General features: G+C 45.3%; 1 protein-coding gene across 1 annotated transcript; it reads left to right on the top strand.

Moving 5' to 3' along the window:
• The first annotated feature begins 3,560 nt into the window (after window positions 1-3,560).
• Window positions 3,561-19,536, top strand: RAB11B (RAB11B, member RAS oncogene family). Its single transcript, XM_075038294.1, has 5 exons — window positions 3,561-3,686; window positions 10,174-10,369; window positions 12,343-12,536; window positions 14,170-14,250; window positions 17,726-19,536. Exons 1-5 carry the CDS (start codon window positions 3,647-3,649, stop codon window positions 17,869-17,871), a joined length of 657 nt encoding a protein of 218 aa, XP_074894395.1. The 5' UTR covers window positions 3,561-3,646; the 3' UTR covers window positions 17,872-19,536.
• The last annotated feature ends 728 nt before the right edge of the window (window positions 19,537-20,264 follow it).

Raw genomic sequence — 20,264 nt, forward strand, 5'->3', positions numbered from 1 at the left:
CGATGTCCCAACCCAGCTGCGTTTGTGGCCCCAGAAAGTGAGGAGAGCCCCAACCTGCTGCGCAGAGCCCCCTCCAAATCCAGCTTGCATCTGAATGGCAGAAACAACCGCTGAGAGATCCGACAGTGGGGCCTCGAGCCCTTTTTTATACAACAGTGAAATCCAAATCTCTCTTTTCAAAGTTTGGTAAAAAGGGAAGGTGTTTGTGCACACACAGAGCTGCACCAGCTTGGGTGGGTGGGCTGAACCCCCTGTGCCAGTGGCACTGGAGGGGTTAAGCCAGAGGCATCGCCCCGAGCCCCGCACCGCCGGTGTGGCCATTGCAGAGCACCACAATGAAACGAAAAAGGCAAACCCCCCCTTAAATCTGAAACCTGGTGCAAAGCCAAGAAACAGCAAATTAATAACAAGAGAAGAGTTCTCCACCCATCAACACTCCCCAGGCCCCCCCCAGCCCCCTGACACCCAGCCTTGCCAGAGCCAGCAAAACGGCTTTCAAAAGCCGTCCCTCACTCCAAATGCTGTGTCGGGGTGTCTGGTGGACACTGGGGCATCAGGACTCTCCCAGTTGTCCCAGTACCTTGAGCTCTTCTGCTGGAGCTCAGCAGCATTGAGCACAAACGGAGTTTCCCGTGGACACGTCTGGCATGGCTTTGCAAGCACCCGCACTCTTACAGGGACACCTTCCAAGCAGAGTATTCTGGGCTGGCTCCCTTGAGGGTGCTCACAGACACCCAGAGGACCAGATACCACTAAGTGGGTGGGAAGGGGAACTCCTGGCTCAAGCATCCCAGGCAGGCGGCTACACCCCGGGGCACCACGGGGGCTGAGGCACCCAGGACAAGAGGCAGCATACTGGGTGACCACTCTGAGCAAGTTTTTATCATGTAAAAAAAGAAGCAGATGGTATACGCCTGTCTGCTTTTAAGGGTGTGTGCCCCAGCATAGTTTAAGAAAATATTTGGGGCTTGTAGGATCTCTGCTGCCTGAGGCATGATGGCCTGTGACCAATTTGAGGGCACACACGGGATTTCCAGAAAGGGTCTGCAAATGCATTGCCCTGTCAGCAACTGGTGACACGTGGCTGATTTTGGTGACACAACACTGATTCTCTAACGCAAAACATACCATGAACCTGGAGGACTTCTGAGGGCAAAGAACACCGGGACTCCCGGGCTCACACTTCACTCTGCATCACCCCGGGGCAGCATTCCTCCTCTAACACCAAGTCATCATCTTCAGTCCCTGCAGCCCGTGCTAAAACTCCTAAAACTCTGCCCCAGGGGATTTTGGAGCTGGACAACACTCATGAGGATACCTCTGTCATATATTGTTCTTTAGAACTTAATGGCAACAATTCCCAGGCACTGGAAGAAGAAAAGAAGAAAGTGATTTCCATCCAAACTGATAAAAAATAGCTTTGGGCTTTTTTTATCCCCCCATACACATCCAATATTCAGCTCAGAATCAATTATGTCACTTGTGATAATGAAAGTAAGATGTTTTACTTTTGCTTTGCCCATTTTAACCCAAACAAAGCAAGGAAAGTGAAGGCCTCATTTGCAAGACCAGCAAGAAGCCATTCTCTTCTCCCTCCTTTCACCCAGCTGCTCACTGGATGCGGCATTGTCAGGTGTGGGAAACTCAGTGTGGGGTAATTCTCCTTCCCAGGAGATTCTGCATCCTACATGTTCCAGCTTTGCTTCTCCTGATGCTATTTAACTATTCATCCGTTGGATGCTCAACATCCCTGGACGTGCTCAAGTCATTACCCTGCAGGGCCATTTGCTGTGGTCCTGCAGGGATACGAACAGCATGAATGGGAGAAAGTGATAATGCTTCCCGCAGATCCTGGTTGTTAAAACTCACTTCGGCATGGGAAGGATTAAAAGTCCAATGGCCCACGCTGTATGTGAGCATCAAAACTGCAAAGAAAAGGTGAAAAGAAAGATCTCTTCCCTGCTTCTTCAGCAATCGCTGTCTGTCAGAGAGGAGCAACTGGCCCAACCCATTGCTAGGTTGGATTTGGCATCTTCCCTAGACCCCCAGTTCTACGAATTTTTGACTTTCCTTCCCAGCTGTTTCCGTTGCCTGATATGCGATGGAGATACAAAGATGGCTTCCCAGCACAGCAGTGGGAATGTAATGTGTTTGCAGCATGCTCTGTTTCTTACCGCATTTTCAGAGCCTGGGTGATAAAAAGAATGATTTTCACTGAGCAGGAGCCGGACACCCCTGCCGATAGGTAGCTGTTAGTCTGGGTGCTGCCTCTTCACATGCTCCCACACATTTATTAGCAGTCATATTTGGAAAATGGGACCCCTTAGAAACCACGATCCCGCCTGCCCAGGGTGTTCAGGTATCTGGTGGAAGTGGAGAGAGCTCAGCGCCGCACAGCCCACAGGGTCTGAACCACTGTCTCCCACTGCCCCGACCCCTCTCACGCGCTGGCCCTCTCCCACGGCAGGCAAAACTAAGTCCAAAGCCATCTTTTTCCTCCCTGCTGTCTCAGCCTTGCTCCTGCGTGATGCTGGAGACCCGCTAATCCTTTAGCTGGCTAAAGACTCCTCTGGGGAAAGTAGGGCGGATGAACTGTGATGAACGCAGCCCAGGAAAGCAAGAAATAGGTTTAATGAGCAGAGCGTGTTTCCCCGCACGTCACAGAGAGAAGGGGGGGTGCTCTCGTTTTCCCTGTGAGGGTTCGTCACAACCGCAAATCGAACGCATTACGCCAGCGGATGCGATGCCGGCCTGCACTCGCTGCGTGGGGACGCGTTGCGTAGGGCCAACGCTGGAAGGGAGGTCGTCAAAGCAGAGGGGACACCCCCGGGTATTCCCGGTGGCCCTTTGAGGCTGGCCCTGCGCTCGCAGGATGAATTGTCACGGCTCTGCTGTCGGGAAGGCGAAGGGCAAAGCGGCTTTTTTGCTGTTAGCACCGATCCGTTCAGGAAGTTGCCTCAAGCCATGCCAGGAAAAAAAAAGGGGAAATGTTTTCCTGGAACAAGTTGTGTCACCGTGCGGGGCTTTTTTTTGCCAGAACAGCATTTTCTGCTGGTATTTGAGACCCCGAGCGCTGTGCGGGGCAGGATCTGGCCCAGCCCGGAGAACGGCCCGAAGAGAAAAGCAAAGCTCGGGCGCGCAGGGTGCGATGGCCTCGAACGGCAGCCGAGCATCGCTTGCGGTGGTTCTGGAGGAAACACGGCCCCCCCTGTCCCCGTCTGCAACCCCCCGGCTTCTGCGCTGCGCTGACACCGGGCCGGGCGCCCCCCGCCCCCGCCGCCGGGCGGTGCTCGGCGCTGCGCGCCCCCGCCGACGCCCCGCCCCCATCCCCCGCCCGTCCACCAAACCCCGCCCCTCCCTCCCCAGGCCCCGCCCCAACGCGGGCCCCGGCACCGCCTCGTCTCGCAGGGTCCCGGCTCAGGCACCCAAGCACCGCCCCTCCCCAGCTGCCCTCTTTCGATTGGGCAGCGCCGACCGCCAGTCAGAGGCGCGCCCGTCGCCTATTGGGCGCCGTTGATGGGTCTGGCGCGCCGCCCGCCTCCTGCGGGCTCTGGCGGCCGCTGATAGGCGGCGGCGGGAGCGGCCCCCCCTCCCGCCTGGGCCGCGGTCGGTGCCTGGCAGCCAGAGGGTCGGCGCCGCCATCGCCATGGGCACCCGCGACGACGAGTACGACTACCTCTTCAAAGGTACCGCCGCCGTTCGCGGGCCGCGCCGCACCGGGGCGGCCTCGCCCCTCTGCGGGCTCCGCGGCGGCGCTGGGCCCGGCCCGGCCCGGCAGGCCGCGGGGCCCGGGGGCGGCCGCCGCGGCCTTTGTGCGCGGGGCGGCCTTGCGGGCAGCGCCCGGCCGCCCCCGGCCGCCGCTGGGCCCGGCGCCGGGCTCGCTGCCGGGCTGCCGAGGGGGGGAGCCCCCCGCGGGCCTTCCCCGCCCGGCCGCGGCGGGGGTTGCGCGCTGGCAGCCGGGCGGTTGCGATTCCCCCGGTGGCCGCGCTGGGAGAGCGGCCCCGGGCGGGGGGAGGTTGAGGGCTTGGGCCGGGGGCTGGAGGGGCGGTGGGCTTCGGGCGGTGGTGGCGGCGGTGCGGAGGTCGCCCCCGGCGTCGAGCCGGAGCCGAAAAAAAACTTCGGCTTCGGTGGAGAGCTCCTTCGCAGGCTGCTGGCCGAACCCTAAGAACCGAAGCCAGGAAGCTTAACGGTGTTAATTTGGCTTAAACCAGCCTGGGGTTGTTTTGATAGCTCCGTCCCCATAGTTGTGACATTTTGGGTTGTCCAGCAGCTGCGTGCAGGGGTTGTGTGAGAAGAGAGGTAAGTGCGGGGTGGGTTGGGTGCTGCTCTTCTTGTGCTGGCTCAGGTGGTTTTTATCGTCGTGGGTGTGCAAAGGTTGCTGCAGGTCGATGTCCTGCACGTGTAAAGATGCGCGGGCTGACCTCTTCCCCGGAGCATCCCACAACTCTGCCTTTGAGGCCTAAGGAATGGTGCAGATGGGTGTAAAACGTTCACCGTCGTGTTTCCCAACCGGTTTTATGCTCGGTCTCCTGTGGTAGCATGGCTGAAACCCTTAGATTTGTCCAAAGACTTCAGTCTTACAAAAGGTGAGGTTGAGGTTGCCTGTCTGTGGGTGCTCCGGTGATCTGGGAGGGGCGTGGGTGGGCGCTTGCTGCCATGAAAATTTCCCAGGAGTTTGATGTCAGGGCACGCTGTACAAACCTGAACCCTAACAAGGGCAGCAGTGACTCCACACCTGCTTGTGGATGAAGGGAAAGAGCAATTACTCATCTGTTGGAAATGTTTTATGGATGTATTTGCCCATTTGCTGTATTTGTTTTACCGTCTTCAAGATAGAGGCGGGGGGAATCCCTTATTTCTTCTCTGCCTATAAAGCAGAAGGCTAGCCTCCAATATGCTAAACTGTCTGGGTCTACACTAGTTTCCTTCTGAAGTCATTCCCCCATCTATTTCCCAAGTGGTTTAATAGCCAGGAACTTGAAAGCGTAAAAAATGTATTTCTTTTTCTTTTTGTGAATAGTCAATTAGGTAGGCAAAACTGCATTCATCTTTAAAAATACTTATGCTGCTTCAAAACGTATTTTTTAATTTTATCTGGAGTGAAACTTAACCTGGAACTATTTGGTCATGAAGCATGCTGTTGTGTTGATACTGCAAAGTAACTTGGCATACTTTGTAGCACTTAATGAAAGGCGGGGGAGAGAATTGTCCTTTTCTGTGCATCTTTTGGGTAGGGGTAGTTGTGTTGATGTCTTTTTCAAAAATAAACAAACCCAGAAAAAAACCCCTTCCTTATCTACTCATCTCTTCCTTCCTTCCTTCTAGGCTTTTTGGGACTAGGCAAGAAATAATAGATGTAAGTGGGACCAAGTGGGATGAGGTCTCCGCTGTAGGCCCAACTCCCCATCCTTTCCCTTCTGCCTCCTCCAAAAATGGAATTAAATATCAAGGGGAATTGACAGAATAAAAAAAATAATATCCAGGGGTTTGATTGACTTCTGTTTTAGCCCCTTCTTAGCTACATAGATGGCTTTTGAACTCTCTTCTACCAGACACGTGCAGTGCTCAGAGGTAGAAATAATGGTGGAGGAGGGTTGCAGTCTGGGAAGGATTATTTTTATTAAATTTAAGGTTTGACCATTTCCTCTACCACTTATTTCCAAATGAAGTTTGGTTGGACTCTGATTTTAGCTTTTACAGTTGTTGCTTGTTTGAGAAATTTGCATCCTCGCATTGTATATTATTTAGGATAACTCCAGTTGAATGCAGTGTTGCTTTAAAGTCATAACTTTTACTTTTTTGTGTAATGGAAGATCTAGAACTGCTTGTATAGGAACTTCTGTCACTTAGCATAGATTATATAAATCAGCTGTATGAAAAGTTTAAAAGGCAAAGAGCCCCATTTATTGTTAGTCTCCTTCATGTGAAATACTGCCTACAAAACAGTTGTTCAGGGGTGAAAATGGCCAGGGAGTTTGTAGCAACAGTTTCTGTGTGTAGCTGGCTCACTGTTCTTAGTGCTCCCTCATTCACGTTGCCCGTCAGCTTGTGCTTCAGGACTGGCCTTTTCAATAGGGCTGCAGGAGACATGAACATTATTGGCTTATCGGCTCTAGCACACAGTAGGCGAAAACTAATTTAAGGTCTGGTGGCGCTCTGGGGATGCGAGTGTGGTTATAGTCAAAGCTGCTCTGCTAGACTACTGCCTCTTTATCTTTATTCCCAATTTCCCTTTCTTCTGTGTGCATCCCGACAGTCAGAACCGCTTATTTTATTGATCACAACAAAATGTTGTTTGTTAACAAAATGACTGAGCCAACCTTTGGGAGAACAAGCTGAATTCTGTATGCAGAGCTGCGCAGAATAATGAGGCTGTGAGGATCTTGTTGTACATGTTCCAGTGATGTAACCCAAGCAAAGCCAGCGGTTCAGGGCTCTGTTCCCAATTAGTTTTGTAGCTGAGATGGTTAAAAAGCAGGAACTTTTCATGATGAGTTTTGAATGGTTTGGATCTGGAATTGAATTCATGACCTTTTCATAGTTGCTAAAATATTGGAAGCCTTGTACCTATTAAAATGTGATCTGTACATTAATTTTCCTCTAAAGAAGATTAGCTATTATCAGTGTTTATTTTAAAAATTAAATTCATGCTGGCTCTTGAAAAAGGAAAGAAAAAACACCCGTAGAAGAAAGAGATTTCTTTTACCTTTGTGAGAATTTAGTCTGCTCTGATTAGAGCTTAAGCCTAACAAAGGCTGTGCTTATTAAAAACAAATGCGTGTCATATTAGTCATCAATATCTGGCAACCTTATGTGCTTAATATTTATAATGAACTCTGCTTATGTGGTCTCTGCTAGAGAGAGTCTTAATCTTCTTGATCGTTCAAAAGAACATATTCTTTTTGCCAGATTAATTAACTAGTGTATTTAAAATTCTATCATAAACTTGATCGTTTATTTTTTTTTCTTTTTCTTACCAACAATGTATTGCCCTGGATTTTTAATTCTGTCTTTTGCTTGCTTTGTACCAGGATCCCAAGGTATGAAGTGGGTGTCCGGGTAGAAGGATTGTGCTCGGCTTAGGCAGCTGTGGGTCTGTGTTGTGAGGCCTAACAAGACACGGGAAGCAGAGTGATGATGGTGACTGAGATCGGCATGCTTTGCCATTGACAGATGGGTAATGTGGTGAACGGTAACCTGCAGGCTGGCACAGTGTGGTGGAGGAGAGAGAAAATCAGGAAAGACTGAAGGAGCGGCACCACTAAAGAGGGCACTAAATGTGGCTTGCTTGTGTACTTAGAGCCATCTGATGATGATTGGTGCTGGTTATTGGTTCAGGTCACTTCCAGGTTAAAACCAGTGCATCTTTCCATTACCAGTGTGGCCCTCAAGGCTGTTTAGGGAGTGTGACTTCATTGATTCTGGTGAGATGCGTTTAGGGAGTGTTCAGGCTCTTAGATCTGATTTGGAACTTTCTTTTCTACTGTGTCGAGACTTCTGCATTTGAACGGGCAATGTTGTCTGGTGACCCGTTCCCATATTCAGGAACTTTTCTGAGATCTAATCACTTAGTCCAGAATCTTGAAAGTATCTTCTTGCTCAATTCCCATAGAAAACAAAATTTGTGGGTTCTGTCTGCGTGTGGGCCTCCAGTCTTTGCGTCTTTCTCCTGAAGGTGAAAATGCTTGTTTAATGCTCAAGACTGAGTATTAACAAGAAGCACTTGGAGACTATAAGGTAGAGAGAACATTATCTACTGAGTTGGGATCTGGTGGCCTTCCTTTGTTACTTCTGCATCCAGTAACTTCTCAAAAATGCTCTCTTATGAGCTGTGCTAGAATATGGAGCAGCCTGGTAAAGGGGAGCCTGCTGCCAGATTGCAGCAGAGACGAGTAACCAGCTAAAGTAGCGCAGGACCCCCTGAATTTTCTTCCTGTGACAGATGGAGTTAATGACCTGAGAGCTGTTTGCACGGTTTATGCACAAAGCTGGTAATTTTAAAATGCCAGAGGATAGGAGGTGGCTAGAACGTGGAGAGATGGCTCTGCTTTCTTGAGCTGCAGATTCACGAGAAGGTAGCTCCCTTCGGAAACAGTTGGAAGCTTCAGGGTTTTTTCCAAGCTGGTCTAGTTTGTGTGGTGGATGTTCTTACCTCCTTCTGGTTATGGTCAGGGCTTTGCTGTAGGGTACAGTGTACTCCAAACTAGCAGATCACTGTGCAAGATGGGTGACCTTCGGCCCGTTCTTGGAACACCCCGTGGAATTAGTGATGAAAAACTGTTTGTCTGGAAAATAAAGCTAACAAAATCCTAGAGTTAGAACTCATCATAAAAATCTTTTTTTATATATCTGTTCTTATACCCTAAAAAATGGTTTAGGCTGTTTGCCAGTGCAGGCAGAGAGAGCACTGTGAGGAGCTGATTTAAGCTATCCCGGGCGGGGAGTTGTGGCGCCTTGCCATGATCCACTGGCTGCCCGTTCCTGCCTCTGTTGTATTTTGACTGTTCAGCTGTGCTAGCACAATTGTCTGTCTATCTGTGCTGTCAGCCGGATGAAATGCTGGGGGGGGGAGTCTGGAGCATTTCAGATATCTCTCTATGCAGGCAGCTCGGGAGCTGTCGCAGCAGAGTAACGGAGGGCTACAGCAGAAGTTTTGGAATTTGCTAGCAGGGGTGGGAAGGTATGTGAACTGGAGCAGTATGCTGCCAGAGCTGTATCCTGAAACAATGGCCTGAGCAGAAAAAAGCTGTAATAACACTAAGAGACGAGTACGATCCTTGGTCCTGGGAGAACGCTGGTGAGCTCATTCTGGAAGTGTGTAATGAGAAGAGTCTTCTGTAATTTGTTGTGGAGGGATCAGGAGTGTTTTCTGCCCATGTCTGCTTTTCTATAGGAAAAACAGATTGTATGAATGAGGAAGATAAATAAATCTGTACTTTGAACCGAAGTAGGAAATATTCTCAAGGTTGAAGAAACCTCACTGAGATTGCCTTTCTTCATTCTGTTCAAGCCAGAATACTGTTAGCTTGAATACCAAAGTCATATATGATACAGTATTTGCTGAGACTTAAGTTGTTTTTAGTCTTTTTTTCCCTTTAGTTATTTCTTGCTCTAGTCAGTAATACAGGGATTTAAGAAAATGTGTGTAGTTGCATTAGCTGCGTAGTAAAGAACCTAGTATGATGCATCTTGTCTGAGTTGTTGATGAGAAGGTTTCATGGAGAGCCCGGTCTAGCGTGGCTGAGTATGAAGCAGCAGCCTGCTCAAGCAGGAGTGGCAAAGAGGTGTGCCGCGGGATCAGCAGGGAGCTTCAGCCCCAAAGTAGGGCGACGCTCCTACTACATACACGGTGTACCTTTTATTTTCACAATTCCTTTCAGTAAAGCTGGGTTTTGTGTACGAAAGATCTCTCTGCACTAACATTTTTCTGTTAACATGGCAACACCTCATGTGGAGGCAGAGATTTTTAGCTCATCTTTTACTTCTCTTGCAATCTACTAGAACTCATTTTGCTGGATGAAGTTCTGCTTTGCTTTGTATCTTGCTTGTAGTATCAAATGTCTCCTTTTTTCCCCTTTTTGTGGCGAATGTATTTACGAATTAAATTATTGAAATAGAACACCCTGTATGACCCCAACAGGGACTCCAAGTAATTGTTTACTTTCTGTGTTGTTGGTTATTTGTTTGTTTGTTTTTTTAAAAAAATAAAAATAGAGTAGGCTTATACTGTACACAGGCTTTTCTCAGGCAGACAGGTTGCCTGTTGCCATGTTCTTGATTGTAGTGTTTCTTGAAGTATGGGTTGCAGCCTTCCTCTGAAAAAGGTGGAGTATGCAAGGGACGTGTAGTTACCTCTAATTACTTGCAGTGGCTTGGGGCCTCCAAAGCAATGTGTAGCTGCTAACAGTCCCTGTAGCAATTTCTCATTTCCATCTCTAAGGAACTGAGGAGCTGCTAGCAACAAAAAGGCTTGGGGCTGTTTTGGGGCTGGAGAAGCAAGCTGTGAGTAGTAAAGTCTGAGGTGCTGTCAGCATAACTTTCTCCTATGTTTATCTGGCTGCGCAACTCCTCTGGGTCCTGTCTGCAAGGCAACGTAGCAGCAAGGTAGCACTACTGCACTCTGTAAATGCTGGTATGAAGATTTAATTTCGAAAATAATGTTTTTTCTTTTAGTTGTGTTGATTGGAGACTCTGGAGTCGGGAAGAGTAATCTTCTGTCACGTTTCACACGCAATGAGTTCAATCTGGAGAGTAAGAGCACCATTGGGGTGGAATTTGCCACCAGGAGCATCCAGGTGGATGGGAAGACGATAAAAGCACAGATCTGGGATACTGCAGGACAAGAACGATACCGTGCCATTACCTCAGCGTGAGTACTATGTCTTTGCTCAGTGTAACAGCAGAATTCTAGCAGAGACGGTACCAGTAAATTTATGTGTAGAGAACTAGTGAAACATATTTGGGACACATGACAAAATCATTATGACAGACTTCAGTGTAGATCCAAGTCATAAGATAGCAAATACTTCTGTGTTGCTTGATTAATATAATTAAAGTAATTTTTAGATTCTAATGATACTATTATAGAAAAAATGACAGCTTAAATGAAAAGTGTGGGAAATTCTGTTTGAATCTTGTGATCTGGTTTTTTTACCTGCCCTGTATGTGCTATCTTCATCATGTGGAATGAGTGTCGTTTCTGATGGAAGCTGGGTACTGTTTGGCATCAAGTTTTGGTCTAGGCATGACAGCTTACCATAATGCCAGTGGCTTCTGGTCTTCATTGCCCCTCAGTCTTGAGATTGAGGGTATTTTTAGGGCAGTCTGCAGCCACAAACTCCCTTGAAATCTCAATGACTTTGAATTAGTCACAGCCCTGAAAATTAGGTCCAAGAGTCCATGCTGAATAACCGGTAAATAGAAAGGCACCTGTGATAATGCTGACTGCAGCACTAGGCGCATCCCTATTTAGAACAGTGGTGTTGAGAAGCTTTCATGTACGGCACCTTGTTAATCCAAACAGTGTCTTGAGATGTAAGCTCTGGGTGTACCTACTTCTGTGTAGCTAGTAGGCAAAAGTATCTTTTAGAGGAAAAAAAAGAAAACCCTATTGGCAGGCCTAGTTATCCAGGGCATAGTCTGATCAGTGAGTTGAAATTTTGTAGTGTTACAGATGTACATGAGTTTTTAAAGGCACAAACTTGTTTCTGAATCATGCACAGATTGAGCCATTTGTATTAAACTCAAGGTAAGGGGAACTTTTTTCATTGAGGTGAAATAGGGTAATGCAGAATAGGTGGGAGAAAAATAGAAGAGCATGGAGCTCAAAGAGAATAATCTATAGGGAAGGAATGCAAAAACAATGTAAGGCAGAAACAGATGTAAGTGGTGATTTCAAATTGCATCTTTTCCGTAATTGTTAGTGTGTTTTTCAGAATTTTTTTTGTGACCCTTGAATTGTTCTTACTGCTGTAGAAGCTTAGCAGAAAAACTACTGGCTGAGTCTTGTTCGGCAACAGACTTGGCCGATGAGAATGAGTGCATCTGTAGTCCTGTGATCCTGCCTCTCCTTTGTATTGGCACGAGCTCTTGCTTGACACATTGCTAGGCCAGTTCAGCTTGCTAAGCCAGCAGAACGCCAAGCAGCAGTAAGAAGTGAATGTTTTCTGCTGACTTGATGCTTTGAATCAGTTCGACGAGATGTCCAATGGGGGCTGGTGGAGCGGAGGAGAAATGTTAGGATTGTGTGGAAGAGAGATATGGATGTTATAGGATTGCTGATGTAGATTGGCTTGTGCTGTCTTGAGCCCTTGGAATGGGCCCAAACGTGCAGTGAGGGAGCAAACTCTGTTCTTGCATTATGGGCTTGTGGATAAGTGTCAATATAGCCCAGAGTTCCCCTCTTTAATTTCTAAGAGGGACAGGAGGCATTTGAAAGATCAGCAACAAATACTGACATTTTACTAAGGACTATTTTTCTGGCAGAAAGATAAGTTGTAACTTCACAAAAACCTTCTAGAAGTACCGATTCTGAAATGCATTGTGAGTTTTCTTGCACGCTGTTTTAGCAGACTGAAGATGTCATAGCTTCCACAGTCTCTTCAGCATTTTGTTACATACATTGGAATTTTTGGGAATGCCATTAAAAAAACCCCAGCATTCGGAACTTGGTTTTAGGCTTAAAAAACCCCCAACAGCAGTATTTGCATCAGCACAACTTTTTCCAAAGCAGGGGAAATGTTTTTAACTTTTTAGTAGTAACCAGTATACAAGAGCCAGAGATACCAGGTTTGTTGGTATAACTCAGAGCTCTCTGTAAAGGAATGTGCCTTATGGTTTCAGATATTACCGCGGTGCTGTTGGGGCTCTTCTTGTCTATGACATTGCCAAACATCTCACCTATGAGAATGTGGAGCGCTGGCTAAAGGAGCTTAGAGATCATGCAGACAACAATATTGTCATCATGCTGGTGGGTAACAAGAGTGACCTCCGCCATCTGAGAGCTGTGCCCACTGATGAGGCCCGGGCTTTTGCAGGTTTGTAGACAGTGTGGTCTAGGTTGGTGCTTTCTGAACTTGATGATGTTGGTGCAAGCTGTAATCATGGTATTGTTGTCCAGGACTGAACTTTCACCTCAAGTTTTATTTTTGACCCTAAAAAAGGCATTCAAGATTTTTATTTTTTTTTTAAATGAAAATATCTTGGCTTATTAAATAGCATGTGTGGTTGTTTTGGGGGGTGGGTTGTGTTATGGTTTTTTGTTTGTTTTGGTTTTTGTTTGGTGTTTTGGTTTTTTTTTTAAATCTAGTGGTAGTACATGTTTTTGAAACACTGTCCTTGAACTGCCTGATAGCTGAAGATTAAACACTTCCTTTAGCAAGGCTAGAAACAGTAAGCAACATTTAGAAGAGAAAATGTCACAATAGAAATATAAAATATCACAACACAAAATGTCTTTCCTGCCTTCCTAGAGGCCCAGTTCTACTGAGCACGTATCAATGTGGACAGCTGCGAATGAATACTGAACCTTCTCTGAGATGGTCTAGTTTCTGCTCCAGAGCACTGATGCATATAGTAGTGTCATCTAGTTTCATTTAAATGCAGTGATCATCATACTTGGAGATTATCAATTGTTGGGAGAAATCAAGTGGGTTATGTGAGCTGCTGCCACTGCATTACTTCTCTCTCTTATCTTGCTGAGCACTGGTCAAATACTCTTTTGCCCTTATAGGCCTAGGGACGTTCAGCTTACTTTTGTGTGGATATCAAGCTTGGGGGTGGAATTTAAATGTATAGCCTTTAAAATCCTTGTAGGAATATCACTAGGGCTTGCTTAAACATGTTTTCTGAAGTTTGCTAGTAAGCAAGTACCCTGTGGTTTGTAAAACCACTTTAAATTTTCAGATGAATGAGAAGTAAAGTCTATATAAGAGAAGCAAAACAAGTTAGTAGGCACTCTAGATAGTGCATTACTTTGATCTCTTGGTTCAACAACTTATTTTTTGTCCCTGACTTCCTACTAAGGCTGTTTTAAATAGCTAGTGATGGTACAGGTGTTGCTGTTTTCAGTTCTGTGACTGAAATTTGCCTATTTCTGGGCAGGTGGTACAGTACCATTCCATGTGTCATGTTTGGGTGTTAATCACAATCTTTTTTTTTTTAATAATAAAAAAATATATCTTTTGCATTGTAAGAGGAAAGAAGAAAATAGACTGTATTACCAGGGGGCTTATTGTAATTTGGAGGTGGGGTCTGATTAGGAAAGTGTAGGTCTGTTTATCTTTTTGGGGTTGCAGGAATTGTGATTCCTGTTGCAGCCAACATGCTTTTGCCTGTGCTCTGGCTCAAGGTACTTCTAGGTGTCATCTGTAGCCAGATGAGAATAATATTGTACTGCTTGACTGAACAAGGGCTGCAGTGAGGAAAACATTCTCACACTATGGAAAGGCAGTGGTCACAGGTGACGCTGCTGAAATGCTAGCAGCTAAATAAATGGCACACCAAGTTGTTCCTAGTGTAACAGTAAAAAACCAAACCAAAACAAACCCAACAACAAAAAAAGACTGAGCCCTGGCTGATTGGCCTAAAAATAAAGGTGAAAACCTCAAAGTAAAGGTGAAATAAAGTGCTATTAATTTTTTTAACTGAGCAACTTGTTATTTATTACAGAAAAAAATAACTTATCTTTTATTGAAACATCCGCTCTGGATTCAACAAATGTAGAAGAAGCCTTCAAGAACATCCTTACAGGTATGGTTTGTTATGGATTCAGAGGACCTCCTGAGGTAGTGGATCTTCTTCATGGGCATGTTTTGCAGTTATCTAGAATGTTTTGGAAATGAATGTTGGGAATGATGGTTAGTTTGCAAGCCTTCTAATCTTGCCTTTGTGTTCTGCCTCCCACCCCACGCATACCTTTCTGCCCAAGAATCTGGAGGTTTCTAGTCTCCTGATGTTCCATGAATTCAAGCTATTGCAATAGCACTGTTGTAAAGGCACTAGTAGTTCTGTGCGTGCACAAAATTCAGGCAGCGAAGCCACAGGCATGCTAGGAAATTAAAAGTTCCAGTGTGTTCTCTTGCACCAAAGCAGACTGGTACATAGTATTTTTGTCCAGACTACTAAACTCTTGTTCTCAGATGATGGCAAGGATTGTAGGTGACTATGCACCAACAGCATAGCTGCATGCAGACTGCCCTCTGGGAATGTCCCTGAAGAGTCCCAGGAATTGTCTAAGAATGTGATAGTGGTCAGAGGCCAAAATGAGGCCACAGCTTATGAGTTCCACTGCCCAAGAATGTTCCTCAGCACATATAACTGCTGTAGATGTGGCTGAGTGCACAGTAGCTAGTACCGAGTGCTAATCCTTGGAAGCAGAGTCCTGGGAAGTATGGTGCTGTCACACCCAAGGATGTCTGAAGGAAACCATCATGGGCCTGCAGGACTGCTGAATTGGAGCTGACAAACTCTGATGAACTTGAACGACTCTGCCTTCCACTCCGTGTTCTGCATGTTTGATGTTTCAAAGCATAGTCTTCCACTCCTAAAATGAAGTAATTGCTAATTGGCAAAGAACCCTTAAAAATCATACCTAAATAGGAAGAGGGCTATCAAACAGGTATTGGATTACTGTTCTACCTCTGGCTGCCCCATGAGATCTGAATCTTGTCCTAAAGAGGAGAAAACACCATATAATTTGTTAGGGTGTTTGTTCCATCTCTTGAAAAGCTCTTTAAGATCCATAACGTGAACAGTTGGCAGGATCCAATTCCTGACTATTGCTTACCATAGCTGAATTCTAGACGGATAAACTGTTTCTATAGTCTTACCCCTGTACACTGTTTTGTCAAGTTGTGCCTGATTTACATGTCCCGCAACATCTCAAGATGAGCATTTTCTGAGCTTTATTGTGACCAGATACTGATTTGAGTGAAATGAGAATGAGCCTTTGTTCTGGTTCTGCTTGATTATCAGGAAGTGTCTGGTGTATGTTGCTTACTGAATGTTGACCAAAGAACTGGCTTTGTATTATTGTTTCTTGATTATATATGAATGAGCCTATTACTAGGAAAAAAGCTGAGTTTTAATATCGTGAATTCTGTAAGGCAGACTCTTTTAGGTTTCTTTTGCAGAGGTGTGCAGGGAAGCAGTAAGAACTGTTGGGATCGCTATATCTGGTGCTGGCCAAATCTGTTGGTACCAGAAATGTGTTGCAATTAAAGGAAGATGACCAAGAAGAGGCAGGCAGGAGAAAAACGGTAGCCAAGCTGCTTCTATAAGTAAAAAGCCTGACAGACTAGGAATGGGTTATATTTGCTGCCCAGCAAGATTTGCATTAAGTTACTAGAGCTACTGGTGAAGCAACTGGAGAACATTGCTGTTGAGACAAAGCCATAGAGAAGACCGCCTGCTGCCTGAGCTGGGACTGTCTCTTGTGCCGGGCAGCCTTATAGCAGATTCACTGCTTATCTGTGACATTTGGCTGGATCTGAGGCAACTTGCCTGGCTCTTTGAGATGGTATCCATGGTTTTAGTGCTCTGAGCGTAGTTCAGCGGTCACCATCCATCCTGTCTTCCCTTGCAGTGTTGTCCTGAGACTGACCCTGGGTAGAGAAGATGGCCTATGGTTGCTCTAGGAGAGAGCCCCAATACAGTGTGCTGTAACAGATAAGGTACTTAGGGAGCCAGAACTGGAGCTGAGGTCAGGCCTGGGCAAACGGAACTCAAATCACTATCTCTTAGCAGTGTCCTGTGCTCCCAAAAGTGTTGAGATTGTCCAGTTCAGGTACAGTGGGGATGTGGCTGGTAAGACTGAGTAGTCCTGAAAAGGCTATTCCTTAAAGTGGTTACCTGGGGGACAATCATCCTTCTAAGGGAGGAGAAGAAACCTGAGAAAAATACACTGTGTAGAGCAGTGAGTTGGGAGCAGCTGCAGGGGACTTGGAGGAGGGAAGAGGGTGGGAGAAGCAGGACAGGAGTTTCCTTACTGGCAACCAGTTTGAGCGATCACTAAAGACTGGGGAAAAAAAAAAACCAATCCAAACAGATGCTACCCCAAAGAAAAAGAGGGCTTGGCAATGACTCTGAACAGCTAGTATTAAAATATACCACTGAGCATGAAAGAAGGGGGATGTGACAATCTCTGTACAGCTCTCCTCATCCCTTTCAGCAGAAAGAGCTGAAGGTAGCCAGTGGCAACGAGATCAGTCTTGGGTTAAAGGTTTCAATTTTAAACAATGTAAATATGTGCAGCTTCTTTAAAATAAATAAATAAAACCCACATAGTGCCCCATGATTTTTTATTCTTATTAAAGATTTTGGGTGTTGCTGTTTTGAGGTTGTGGCTGTATGAATGTGACCGTAATATTTACCGCAGACTTCCAGGGAGGTACTTGCCCTTTTCCTGTCTCACAATGAAGGGAAGTTGGAACAAGGGCTTATAGTCAGTGACATAAGTAATTTAAAAACCTTTCAACTTAAATTATTTCTACTAACTATGCAGTTGAAATGGTTTGTTTCTGAAAGCTTTTAACTTGGCAGTCTCTCTTCAGCAGTTATAGCCTTGTGGATCTGTGTGCTTTCAGGCATAAATTAATTTGAGTCAAATAAATTAATTCTCTCAGGAAAAGTATTTTCAGATCAATGTGGGGCTTTATGGAGCCATGTGGCTTTTTACTGTCATAGGTGGGAGAACTGATTTGTAGCAGAGAGGAGTAGGCATTTCTGTCATTTGGTAGTAGCAGCTTGCCAGAAGCTAGTGTGAAATAGATACCGTCATTGCTGCTGCGCAATGATGTTTTGCAAGCATCCTGTTGATTGGTGGTTTTAGATTACGTTGCCCTTTTCTTTAATCAAAAATATGATTCCCTATTTCAGAAAGGAGCATTCCTGTTCCTTTCTCATTTAAAAAGCCTTTTAATAAGGCTCCGTGTTCATGGAGTCATTGAAAAAGAACATGATAGGAAGCGCTGTTGTGGAAGACAGTAGGGAATCTTGTCTTAATAACTTTTCCAGACAGAGCTGGCATATCCATTACGGAGCTGGAAAGCCAGCCAGATGTTACATGCCACAGCTGGTCAGACTAGATTCCCTTTCACAGCTCCCAGGTTATAATCTTCTCATTCTTGGGTTCTAGCATCTTGTTTGACAGCTTGCTCTGACATATGCATGTGCTCCATTGGAGGTAATGTCTTTCTGGGCTCTAACAAGTCTGTTCTCATTTCAGAAATCTACCGCATTGTTTCACAGAAGCAGATTGCAGATCGGTCTGCACACGATGAGTCTCCTGGCAACAATGTAGTTGACATCAGTGTCCCACCAACCACCGATGGACAGAAATCCAACAAACTCCAGTGCTGTCAGAACCTGTGACCTCCTGTAGATGACTCCTGTGCCCTTCACTTCGTCTGTGCTTCATTTAGAAACTTGTGTGCACTTCTTATCTCCTGTGATTCAGTGACTCCCTCTTCCCTCCTTTACCCCATTCCCAAGTCCCCTCTTTCACCTTAGAGCTTTAATTGTAGGGCTAACATTCCCCTCCCTCTGAAATACCCTTCAATGTGGTGACTTTTGGGCTTGAAATGTAGGCACTGATCTGATAGACATGTTTGTGTTGGAACATCTGCTGCTGGATATTATCCCATGAAACACTCTCCTCAAATGGTTTTGGTTTTGTTTTTTTTTTCCTCTGGGAGAGAAACCATGGGGACTTGACTATAACTATATTGAAGAAATAACTACATTTAGGTGACAAGGCTTTTTCCTCCCATAGTCAGATTTTTTTTTTCTTGTGTTTCTGTAAACATGGGGGAGAAATTAAAAGAAAATAGCTATCCTACCAAATGCTCTGTTTTCTGTCCTGATAAAGTCTCACAGTGAGGTTTTTAGTGGCTGCACACAGGTAAGAAAGCTGTTGAAAATAACATTACTTAGTATGTAATTACCCCTAATACAGTTAGTCTAGCTGTGTAGTTTACTGTTTCCTGCTTGGGAAATCTTTCCCTATTGTTTTATTTGGGAACAATGAAGTATGTCTGCATTGCTTTCTCTGCCACCATGAATGCCTGTGCTGCTTGTGCAGGCTTTATGAAGTGGCTTAATATTTATTCATGGCTTATGTTAATCAGTTAACATTATTGTACAGTAAGTGCCAGCATATTGATTTCAGAAACCTTTTGCAACCTGTACAAGTAGGCTTATTTTGTACTGTAGATCAGTGTCTGAAAGCAGGATCTTCTATAGTCCCAGGATTTTTTTGCATGCTGCTTTTTCTCTAGATCTCTCCTACCCCTGTTTGAGTGAGTGAAGCAATATTTTCATGTCATGTATATACCTGCACTTGTAAGGGTTTTGGTTGTTGTAGAGAAACACAATACTTTATACATTTTGTAAAACTTCTGCATCTTGAACTTTCTCTTCATGATCTTTCACTATTGACCTTGTGCATAATCTTCTTGACCTCTACTAAAATGCGTAATATTAAGATTTCACTTAATAACTACTAACCTGTTGTTTTCCTCTTATTCTGTTTTACTGAATTGCAGACTGTAATTCTCAAATGATTGTACTTCACCTGATGTAACAAATTTGTCATCAGCAGGGCTAACTACTATAATACTTTGTTTTGGTGAATGGGAAGAATGTTATCACAACATGTGTAGTCAGTCTCTTGCTAGCTTGTGAAAATCTTCTATGATGGCTTTTCATCATTCACTAGCTCTTACACACTTGCATCCCCTCTGGTATATGCTGAATGTTATGGTGAGGCAAATATGGGGTGAAACTATCTAAAGGAAGAGTTGGAGACCATCTGCTGCTCTCTGAAGGCTAGTGAAGCAATTTGCAGTGAATTTTTGCTCTGTATTCTGAGACTGTACCTCACTTGATGAATCCTACCTGCGTATTAGTGAGTTGATTTTTCTTTTCTGATACAAAGCAAATATGAAACTGTGAATTGTGCTTGAAGGGGAAATCTGACATTCCAGTCTCAACTGTTCTGTCTGGTTATGTAATAAAATTAAGGGCGGTTAACTCTGATGGCTTTTCTTTTATAAGATTTGCAGACCAATGCCTTTAATTTTGTACTGTATGCACCTAGAGGGCTGCAGTTCACAGCAAAGGGTGCCCATGGTGCCTAGCACTTCCACTTTTCAACTTTGTTTAGAGGATATGTTCAAGGTGAAGGGGTGCATGGTTGCAGCCTAATCCCATTGAATAAGGATATAGATTCCTCTTTAGGCATCACAGTGCTTTGTCCTAAGGGTGTCCCAGGTCGGGAAGCACTTTCAACACATGGTATTTACTTCAACAGCATCCTCTGAGAGGAGGTGCAGCCAGTGGGAACTGGAGTAGTCTCCTTTTTGGTGGTCCTAGACCAGAATGTGATGTGCAGTTAGTATTTAGAAGGCTGGCAGATGAGCACACCATCAGAGAGAATGGAAAATTCTGAGATACTGAAAGTATTTCATTCAAGAACAGGTGGACACTAGTGGAGCTGGGCTCCTTAATTTTTGAACAAAACTTTTTATAAAGAAATGAGTTGAATAGCATGAGGAAGAATCATGCTGTTAAGAAGACTTACTAGTTCAGGGTGATGTATTAATGTGTTTACTCTGCAATCCTGTACTTAACATGAAGTTTCTAGAATCAATCTGGCCTGGTATAAGAAGCTGAGAAGCAGTTTAGTCACTTCCTTGTCTCTTAAAAGAGATTTTCTTTAGTCTTTGACTTTGTGGAATGCTCTGAACTTTGTCTCCGAGTCCCAA

The sequence above is a fragment of the Buteo buteo genome, chromosome 10 (assembly GCF_964188355.1).
Source record: "Buteo buteo chromosome 10, bButBut1.hap1.1, whole genome shotgun sequence".
NCBI lineage: Eukaryota > Metazoa > Chordata > Aves > Accipitriformes > Accipitridae > Buteo > Buteo buteo.

What these genes read in the sequence shown, in the direction of transcription:
- RAB11B (XM_075038294.1), top strand. Translation starts at nt 3,647, where the DNA reads ATGGGCACCCGCGACGACGAGTACGACTACCTCTTCAAAG. An exon ending in GTACGACTACCTCTTCAAAG is followed by an intron (nt 3,687 to 10,173) that starts GTACCGCCGCCG and finishes TTTTTCTTTTAG; the next exon opens with TTGTGTTGATTGGAGACTCT. An exon ending in TGAGGCCCGGGCTTTTGCAG is followed by an intron (nt 12,537 to 14,169) that starts GTTTGTAGACAG and finishes TATTTATTACAG; the next exon opens with AAAAAAATAACTTATCTTTT.